This window comes from Dermacentor variabilis, chromosome 3 (assembly GCF_050947875.1).
Source record: "Dermacentor variabilis isolate Ectoservices chromosome 3, ASM5094787v1, whole genome shotgun sequence".
In the NCBI taxonomy this organism is placed as follows: Eukaryota; Metazoa; Arthropoda; class Arachnida; order Ixodida; family Ixodidae; genus Dermacentor; species Dermacentor variabilis.
The window spans coordinates 101,041,575-101,052,426 of NC_134570.1; the positions used below are offsets into that span (position 1 = coordinate 101,041,575).

Sequence of the window (10,852 nt, forward strand, 5' to 3'; positions counted from 1 at the left end):
GCGCGCTGTACATGCGACAAGCGAAAGTTCAGTCACAGTGTGCGTTGTCAGAACAGTGTGATTCCCTCCCGATGGTGTTCTGCTTGTCGCGCCAGAGTAGTCAACTGCTGATTCAGCAAGTCAGCGCCCTTTGCAACGAGAGAATGCTCCTAGTTTCGCGGCCCCTCGGATCCCACTATACGTCAACACGTGGGTGCCCTATTCGCTTGGCAGTCAAGCCTGCAAAACATTAATGAATTTTCGGGGATTCAAACGCAGGACCTTGAGCCCAAGACTAAAGTTAAAGCGGTGATGCCATATTCTTCTCCGCGTGACGGTCACTTTGTTGCGCAAGAGGAGACTAAAGAAATGAGTGTCCTTCGAAAGCAGCGGGCGTTCCTGATGTTGCGGTGCCTGAGCTCTACCGCGGCCTCCACTTACTTCGGTAGCTCCTCTGCGCTTACTATAGGGCCATAATGCCTGCGAAACTGTCGTTGCTTGCATCGGGATTCGAACGGAGGACCTCTGGTACATGTGTTCGAGGCCATGGACCCAGTTAGAGTGGTTAACGTACGCGCGTCAACGTATCTTTTGTCAATTTCCTAATGCTACAATTTAAGAATTAGCGAGACCGGATCAGCAGTGGTTATGTGAGTGATAAGTTATATAACCAATTTCCACACTTGAATTCGCCTTCAGCTGCGAAGTGATAACTAACCGTCAGTTTGGAACAAGTGAAATGGCCTAACAAAATAAAGCCTCAATGTTAGATCAATAGGGTCACCTACTGTCTCGATGCTCCAAATCCATTTCTTATTACAGCAGCGAACAGTCGCCACATAAAAGGGCGTAGCGCTTGATGAGTTATTTATTCGCCATTTCCCGGCGCAAAATAAGATAGTGCGTTTTGCCTAGACAATGTATCAAGCTGAACACTGTGACCAGAATACCGACCAGCTTGGCTTACGGCGCCGCGCCCCATAACAGGAACGATAAAATCTATTCTTCCTATTTCATTCGACGTTTTCCTTCATTTTTTTTTCTGCTTTCTCCAGGTAGCTGTAATCCTATACCACACATGTCAGATAGCCTGCGGCCGAGAAGGGTGGATTAGCAGGACACGAATTCTAATTTGGCACCTCCTTTCATTTCCGTTTCTCGCTGAATGGTTGCTTGCAGATCTCGCGACAAAAATAGTCAGGAAAAAAATGTCGCCCTTTTCGCTCGTTTCTTATTCAGTGAAGCACTGCACAAGCCAACGTTTCCCCCCAATACCTATTGGAAGCACGTATCGTGAAAGATTGATTTAAATTCTCACGAGTTCAGCGCAAGGTGACGCTAAAGGAGGCTCGAAAACCGCAAAAATATAATCGTGAATCTCGGAGACATTGTTTCTATAGAGAAGCGTGTACCTCGCGGTGCCTGTCACCATGGACGCCGTTAGCGACACCAGCTGGCCACGCAGAAAGGGAGGTCCGATGCATGTCCGACCCATTGCGAAAGCCATCGTCGCCAGGTTGCTGGGTGCCACCTGAGAGGGCTCGAATTGGTGCTTTAACGCATTACGCAAGGCTGGGTGGCACGGAGGGGTAGAGGGGGGGGGGGAGGACACGTTCCTTGGTGGCCCTCCTTTCTCGAAAGATATAGTATAAAAGGAATTGGATGCCTTACGCGGATTCAGCAGCAGTCTCATCCACAACGGGACGGAAGCTAGCGAAGCAATGGTGAGTACCGCATCCGCGGCAAATCACTCACTTTCGGAAGGAAAAGTGCGACCAAAATCTGCACTGTGTCCCCCACATTGCTGCGTGAATGCACTGCAGGATTCGCGAACAGACCACTGTGAGATACAATTGGGAAGAAGAGCGCTTCAGTTACAAGAGGCGGAACGTGGAAAGATAGTGTGATGCGTGGAAACGTTGCATATTTGGAGACGTCCGCACCAGCCACAAAACTTAGCCTAAGACCTCGTAACAACGTCAGGGAAGAGGATAAGCCTTGCTTCAGGAGGATTTAGCCTTGCAATGGTATGTTGCTCCGCTCGAGCGTGTCATTTTAACTTGTATGAGGTAAATATGCAACTTGTGCATGCGGCGTAAGCTAGCTGCTTATATCGAAAGCTGCTAATAGGGATGGCCAAAACAGAAAGTTGGAAATAAGCTAGGATGCCTCCACGCACCGTTAATATCAAGCAACAGGTGACTAATATAATTTAATGCACAATTTCACTAGTCTTTCAACATATCGGCCTCCCTCAGAAGCTTCAAATAAAGTGGAAACAAGTCCCTCCTGAAAGTACAGTGTCGTTGCGAGAAGACTCCATGTGATCCGTAGTCGCGCACATATAAGCAGAGTACTTGCAAGCCACTCACCACCAGGTAGGACACTGAAAACTTTTACTTTACTTTGTTCTATTTTCCATGCCTCGCAGCACATCCTCTCACCGACCCCGTTTCCCTCCGCCCCCAAAGAAGAATAACAAAGTAGAGCAGACGTCTAAATGCGCCCTAATTACGCCAAGAAAATGGTGTGCATTTTTTGTGCGTGAACACCAAGCTATATTTTATATTTTTTTCGTACCCACCCACCCATTCTCTGAAGTTTTAGTTACGCTGCATTTTACTTATAATGGAAGAAACAGCTTTTTTTTGCGATCATTGCCACTGTAGTGGTACGGTCAAAGTAAGTAAGAAAGAAAGTCAAAGTAAGGTTTTTGAAAGTCTGTGTTCTCTCAAGTTCCGATATGCGGGAATGTAGCCGTCGGAAGACAATCAACCTAGTGGAAGCACGACATTCATGCAATTATTTAGACAAGCGACAGGTGGCAACCATTTGTCAATAAGGGGGAACACACTTACGGAACTAACTTTCGTCAATTTGGGCCCACATTAATGTATCCATCACAGCACGGGAAACAGCAGCCCCTGCACACACAGGCCGGTAAAGAAAGGAGAAAGCATCTGGCGTGTACCCTCTAAAAGAAGGTCATATTAGAAGCTGTGCAAAATTTTATCTAGGAGATGCGATACGTAAAAGATTATTTCGTTGAGAATCAGTTTCATTCGGCAAATACTTGCGTTCGGTTCGAAACCTTCTTTTTGAGTGTGGAAGAGACAGTAGACATGCGTCCCGTTGACTTCTTAATAAACCTAAGTAAATACTCGATTGTATAACAGAATATAAGGTAAAGATATTGATGTTTCGGAATCATCAAGAGGCAAACATATTAATGTATTTGTGATATGCGTGTTAGAATTGTGGGGTGTACATAAAAATTTACATTTCAATACGTAAATAGAGTGGAACCATTGCTGTAGACTGTCTGCTATCTGCATAATACCACAGCATTCTTTACTGGCTTCAATAAAATAGACGTATTCTTGAGTGCGTCAAATGTTCTGGCGCTGAATTAACCATGCGGAGTTTCAAACGATTTCTAAGTGAACCTATTTTATCTGAACCTTCTGTTAACACCAAGTGGACGTCGTAACGCTCATGGACTTTATCAGAACTTGGTTAGCTTTATTGCCTTGTATAGAAAGTTAGATCATTTCGGCAGTTTTCTTGTCTGAAAGGTGTAAGATTTAAAGAATTATATAAGCAAAGAATTATTTCTCAAAAGGGAACATGCCTCTCTCTTCAACCTGGCCGCATTAGTGATATGTAGCAGAAGCTGCAGCCACGAATGAATATGTGCCATTCGTTCCTTTGCTGAGCATGTTATTTGCTTCTCTATTTGACTGGCGACATAGCAATGTGCAAAATCCTAAGCCATTGCCCCTCCGCCCCTTACCCGCCAAATGTCTTATAAAACAGACGAACGGCGTGTCTTGCATTGAACACCGTGACATAAGGCAGGAAATGTAAAATGTACTGGGAGATGTAAATTTGTTTCAACAATTTTTGTATACCATGAAAAGCACATTTTTTTCAGTTTGCTTAGGCTTAAAGTTACCATCGAAAGATTCCTTGAGACTTTTCCGCCATTTGTGCCTTCCAACCACTCTACCGTTACAAAACGTAAAACTTAAGCTTCAAAGTTTAAACATGCAGAACCTCAGAAATTCTCTTTAATGAAATGCGCATCATCGCATGCATTGTCGTCATGTTTATTTTGTTATTTATAACAAAGATAAGAATTTTTCCTGTGAACTTGAGGCTGAATGCAAAATATTTTATCGTGAATTTCAGTATTAAGGCTTAGGCGTGAACGCAAGAAAAGTAGCCCCGCAGATTCGGTAATATTCAGAGGAGGTTATGACCAGATAGAATTATGTGCGCTCACAAAGAGTACCCTTACCTCTTTTCTCAATGTACAGATCCGTGCGTGCCTTATCCTCACCCTGGCCACTAGCGCCCTCGCTGGCTACACAGGCCTCGGCTATGGTTTGGGCTACGGCCTCGGCTATGGTCTGGGCTATGGCTACGGAGCTTCTTACCTGGCCGGTCCAGCCGTCGCCGCCTACCACGCCCCAGCAGTAGCCACCATTGCTCACGCCACTCCAGTCGTTGCTGCTGCTCCAGCCGTTGCCACGACCAGTTACCATGCCCCAGCTTTTGCCACTGTTGCCTACGCTGCTCCAGTGGTTGCCGCTGCTCCAGCTGTTGCTTACGCCACTGCCCCTGCCGTAACCAAGGTTGCCACCACCTACCATGCTCCAGTTGCCACCGCTGTCGCTGCCCCAGTCGCCACATACGCTGCTGCTCCAGTGGCCACTTACCATGCCGCTCCAGTCGTCGCCGCCCCAGTTGCCACCGCTGTTACCACGCCAGCCATCGCAACCTACCACGCCGCCCCGGCTGTGACCACCACCACCGTCCACCATGCCCCAGCCGTTGCCACCGTTGCCCAGGCGGTCCCAGCTGTTGCCGCCGTCGCTCACGCCGTCCCAGCCGTTGCCACCGTCGCTCACGCTGCCCCAGTCTACGGATATGGCGTAAGCACTCTGGGCTACGGCGTCGGCCACTACGGATTCGGCTATGGTCTTGGTGCCTACGGTCTGAACTACGGCTATGGCCTTGGCACTCCAGTCAGCTACCTCACCCTCCTCCGCAAGAGAAAGTGTAAGTATCATATCCTAGGAATTTAGCTCAATGTGTCTTGTGGAGAGTAAGGTGAATAGTTGTTCGCCGTTACTCCTCCATGTGAGTTCATTTGTTCTGGCAGAACCTAAGCAACTAATACTGCTTCTGTTTTCTTTCTTATGCTGCAGAGACTGGTAACCTGGCTATAACCGACACCGCACTCAAGTATGGAAGATTGCTTTCATTCAGATATGTATAGACAATAAATCCTGTACATTCGAATCTAATAATACATTTGTGTTGCACCACAGTTGCCATATGTGCATGGAAAATTCGACGACAAGTACAATGTAAGTGGGGACTTTCTGTCTCTCCGAAAAAAAAAGAAAGATATATTATGATTGTGCATGTCCTGGATGCCAATACAACACGAAACACGTTCTAAGGCTGGAAATTTCGAGGAAAAAATCCTTCCGTTATACTCGCGAAAACACAGTAGCTGAACGGGCGTTATTTACATTGGTTTTGTGCAACACCGGACGAAGTCTTGCATTAGTCCGAATAATGAGCATGGACCATATTAGACGTACAGGGATCTTGAACAAAGAATTAAATTGGAAGCTTTCTTTCTGTTTTTGAAGATCCACAGCGCCCACAATGCAGGTAGCACATAATGCGCTGCAACGTAAAACGTCCCCATTCAACGCCTATGTTACTGTACATGATACCCAATGCGAGTACAATATACAATCAAAATAAACTCGGAGTGCGCTCGAGAAGAGGCGCGAACAACACTTGTGCTGGTTGTGTCAAGGAGCGCTGCCAGCCACGACGTTTTGCGACACACTGCCGTACATGTACGACGACAAAAAATAAACGCCAAATTACATAGAACGTTGCCGCACGTCCACAACCACACATCTGAAAGAAGGCCTCGTTTGGGAATGAGCACCGCCTAGCGTCGTCCTGATTGCGTTGCTATTACAGTTGTGATCAAAAAGACAGACTTTTTTCGTTTCGTACTTTTGAGCTAAACTGCTCGGAATGCTGATGTTGCGGTATGCCAGACGTCCAGCCTAAAACAATAGTCTCTTTAAAGCGCACCGCCACCTCTGGCTATTCACAACGCGTAGCACACTCACCGTACAGAGAACTTGCGTATTACAAGAATGTATCACAAGGAAATTGTGTATATTATACAGTAGATCAAAATGCGTGAGCACTGGTGAGAGAAGCGGTATTGTTTGTAAGGTTAGATGAGCAAAAGGGTGGGCGCGCTACTACCGGTTTAATATATACGAAGAGATCAAAGGACGAGAAAAATTATTTAAAAAACATGCGCACGTGTCTACTCGCAAAACAACTCGGAAAAGGCACTGTCAATAAACAAATTGTTATTCATTTCCGTGGTGCAGCCAAAGGTCATAAATAGATAACACTTAGCTTATTGACGGTGCTCCAAAGTTCCAATTTCCACTTTACCCGTTTCACGGGGCTCAATGCTTCCCGTGTCCAAGTTCTTGCGAGTGGATGCGTATGCGTTTACTTTTTCTCTCGTCTATTGATTTTTTGTTATACAGAGTGATCACTTTTATGCTTCATGGATTTTTGTAAAAATAGCCTGGTACAGATAATTTTTGTCCTTGAGGCGGAATATTTACACAGGCGTGGACATTACCTGCACAAGAAATTCAAACACATATTCCACTAATTGACAAACATTCACTAATTGTGTTTCGAATGAATTACTTAACGGCACATATTGCCATTTATGAATTGCAGCTACTGAGCTTGCAATGCATTTCTGCACGGGATGAATTTCCCGTAACTGGCGGGTAACAAAAACAGATGCTTGTCGGAAAACGGTCTGCTGACCCAGTTCAAGGCCAACCTCTCTTGTTTTCCGTAATGTAAAAGAGGAGGCGCTGCCAGAAATTCTGGCAAACAAAAGTACTTTTGCCGTGACGTCGATTGTCATGGTGAAGTATATCACTTATTCCAGTCAATGATCGTTTTTATTTAGTAGTTGCTTTAATCAGACAATTTTACAGCATAATGGGCTGAACTGAAGAAAAAAAGTGTCTCAGTGTGCACAATACAATGAGGCCCGCTCAACCTTAAAGATAGTGACCTCTTTACCTGGAGGACTCGATTTTGCACAGCTTGGTGCAAAGGAGGGAAAAATAAACAAGACAAGAGACGAAGGTTCATCGGTAGTCGCAATCGAAGAGAACCTTCGCTTAGGGATATTTTTCCCGTGTTTCAGGGATCATTGGCGGGAAGCGATCAAGACAGGAAGAGGTGTGGCATCGACCAATAAGAGAGAGACATCCTGTCTACTCAAGTACTTGAAGTCGCAACCTTCCGGCCTTGCCCCCAGTTCAGTATGGGAATCCTGCGCGTGCCGAGAAAACTTTCTCAGATAGCGGTTTTTATCATTTCACAGAGAGGGTTTTCAGCTTCGTAATGATTTCTAATATGCAACGACTAGTATTGCGACATCAATCGCTCATAGATTCCATATAAAAGCAGCTTTATAACATCCATCAAGGCCAGCACAAGACAGATCTAAGGACTAAGGGAAGTGAGTCCCAACCCTGGGCACTTTACTCTTCTTAGTCACAACATTCCCAACTTTACGTTGCAGCTTGAACCGCGACATGCTTTTCAACTACTAGAGCCGACAATGTAAGTTTCAGACAGCTGTGTTTAAAGAAATCGCAGAACGCATTCAACGTTGCCAAGGTATGAAAAAAAAACCTAAGTTGATGAAGTTGTGTTGCTTGAAAAACCGGAATAGTCTGGCAAAAAGCGCCACAATTTTAAAGTTTAGTGTGTGCTGCTATCAATGACTTAGTTTCCATCTAAGGAAGAAATTCAGAAGCAGTTCAAGCTCCGTACTGCCAACCATCTTAGTATTACATACGTTTTGCGGGCTTAATATTCCACCATCGACACAGCTTTAAAAAATTACCGCGTCTCTAAGCTGAAACAAATCCCGTTGAAAGTAAACTCTCGAAACGTTAGCGATAGTAACTGTCAATATAGTAACATTTGGTCAATTAACCATTGGACCGGTTTCCAGGCTGCATGTGCAGAGATACGGGTCTATATTTCACTGTAAAGCGCCCTAACTTGATATTTGTGCTGTATAGTGACATGTCGCTCACGATTAATATAGCATAAAGGAAATAACTATGCACCTTGTGGGGCATCAAGCGCTATATGAAACCAATGACACAGTAGACATACGCAAAAGACTTTATATACAATGACTAAGGTAGCATAATTGCACAATTCAATATGCACGCTGGGAAATCGAGGAGATTTGCAAGGATGCCCAGAGAGCACGCTAGTTCGATGCTGGACGCCCACGTTTAGGTAGTTCGGCTGGTGGGGTGAAAGACTTGAGGACGAAGACGGATTTGAGCGAACGGGAAGGTCGGTTCTGCTGAGCGTACTGTCGAGCGTGCGCTCTGTCTGCTTCCCACGTCCCTCTGTAAACAAGTTCCCGTCGCCCCCGTGTATCCATATGCCGTGAGGTGGCTTTGGCATAGAAACACTCGGTGCAAGTGTTTATGGATTGGCGGCACTTGGGAAGGGAGAAAGACATCGCTTGGAGTAGCATGCCTGTGGACAGGTAGAAATAGCAGATATAAAAATAAGGAATTCATTGATTGCATTTGAAGCGATATTATTGAGTTCAAGAAATCGGGCCAGGTGAAATAAGTAGGAGATATTGTAGGTGAAATAGTAGGAGAAATAAGTAGTAGATATCTAGTATTTAGACAGATATGCTGATTACAATGGTTGTCTAGTGCTGGATACGTACAATGAAGAGAGCCTTATCATAATTACCCGGGTGAAACAATGTCGTGGAAAGGTAACGTGACAATACGAAAACAGCCAGCCATGTATCGACTGCGTCTTTGTCTCAGAAATGGTCTGCGAATGAACACACCAAATGACGATAGATGAACATAGAAAACAGCCTGAGCAGCGATCACAAAAGTTCAACCTTAACGTTTGAGAGCTACACTTACACAAAACACCAACCAAAAGCAACAGAATTCTTGAATGATGAAGGAAAAGCAAATAATAGAGATCAAAAACAAACAGACAAGGAAATGAAGGCGGTTTCTACAGCAGTCTAGGAATATAAAAAAAACTGATACACGTTTTGTAGCAGGAAATACGACAGAGACAAAAAATCTTGGATTCCAAAGGGGAGCAGTGCCAGAAGGGGAACAAGAAAATAACAGAAGCTATAGAGTAGCATAAGCAGGCGTATAGGGCTTATCGAGAAGCCACAACTTTAGAATTACATGCAGAATTGGTGATGCTTTGATGAAACAAATACCGATAAAAGAAAAGGGTAGCGAGTGAGCTCTCGCAAGAAAAAGATTAGATGTACAAGTGAGCATTCAATGCATGACATTTCCAAAAGAGACAAAAGGCGCACTAAAAAAATTCTGGAAACCTGTAAGAGCACTCGGAGCTTCAAGTAAAATTTCTCAAACGGCTATAAGGGACGAAGACGGTAACCTTTTTGAAGCAGACGATGCGCTGCGGCACATCAGAGGCGTATCACGGAAAGATTCGGCATGAAGGCATACGTAGTTAACAATCAAACAGCTCCAGCAACACAGAGGAGCTCATGAGATCCGGATTTGGCGTAGAAAATGCTTACTGGAATAAAGCAGAATGTCCCTGATAACACGGCAACATTACCCTATGAAATCCGAGTAGAACTAATCAAAAGCCTGGTTTCAAAAACAAGGCAATGCTGAATATTGTCATGGCAAGTGATCAAAACGAAGCGAATTCTGGCTGGATGGCATGAATGCAAGGTGAACGTGATCTACAAACGAAAATGTGATGAGGATAAGAAGAGCTCGTACAGGCCAGTTACAGCATACGTGGGTGATAAATAGAATGGCAATGCAATACTTAAAATTCTAGCTGTCCAAGCTCTAGCTACAACGTGACATCTGGCGGAGCTGTGGGGTAGCGACGGTGAACAAAGCAGCAAAACTGTGAATGGCGAAACTAGCGTTTTATATGGCGAACCTGTGCCCTCAAAAAGAGGCTACGCTCAAAGCACAACGATAGCGGCGAACACAGTCGGCGATCGTCGAAAATATGATCAGCGGATCAAGCGCGTAGGCTTTTATACATCAGTCATCGATGGTTCCAGAGTAATCGCTGGTGCCCGCGTCTCTTCCAGAAAGTTCCACACCATTGGCGTCGCGCATGCATGAAATCAGGTTACACAAGGTTTGGTGAACCCAGACAGTGGATAACCCCACCCACCGATAACATTCGATAAACTTCTGATATATGCAGGCCCGTCCTGCGCTGTGCGATAACATTTGTTAGGCGGTGAAACGTGGTCACCCGATAAAGATAAACAAGTACACGTGTCAATATATGTTTTCCACACCGCCGCTCACCACGATAACGGAAAATGTTCTCAAATTTTGCAGTCTAGTCCACGCGACAACAAAATTTCTGGGCCACCCTATGTCACAGCAGTCCCAGAGGGCCGCAACAGACTCTGGTCCGGCATAACGAGAACTATTCCGATCTGTTTTTTTTTTCCAAATGCACCAGTAGCCCTTAATGATAGGTCAAAATGGCTCAATTCTCTGTCATTTGGGCCCAAAATCTAATTCCAATTGTTTTGCGTTATACTGGCCCTGCCGAAATGGAGGCCCACCTACTGAATCCGCTGCAGCGCGTGCCTCCTCAATGCAGGATTCTTTCGCTTTACAGGAAATCAAAGCTTTAGTCGGCACTTCATTTCAATAATGTAATTATTGCTACGCCCTCTTATCTAAGCAGATGT

The 10,852-nt window shown here is 45.1% G+C and overlaps 1 protein-coding gene across 4 annotated transcripts in view; it reads left to right on the forward strand.

Moving 5' to 3' along the window:
* Positions 1 to 5,266, forward strand: part of LOC142576105 (uncharacterized) — a 383,690-nt gene extending 378,424 nt beyond the window's left edge. For 3 of the 4 annotated variants that reach the window (XM_075686055.1, XM_075686058.1, XM_075686057.1), the window contains one exon: positions 4,299 to 4,437. In XM_075686055.1, coding sequence (XP_075542170.1) covers positions 4,299 to 4,333 — 35 coding nt within the window. In that variant the 3' untranslated portion in view covers positions 4,334 to 4,437. Of the gene's footprint in view, positions 1 to 4,298; positions 5,044 to 5,192 lie in introns of those variants that run through there. The other variant, XM_075686056.1, reaches the window with a different exon arrangement.
* The last annotated feature ends 5,586 nt before the right edge of the window (positions 5,267 to 10,852 follow it).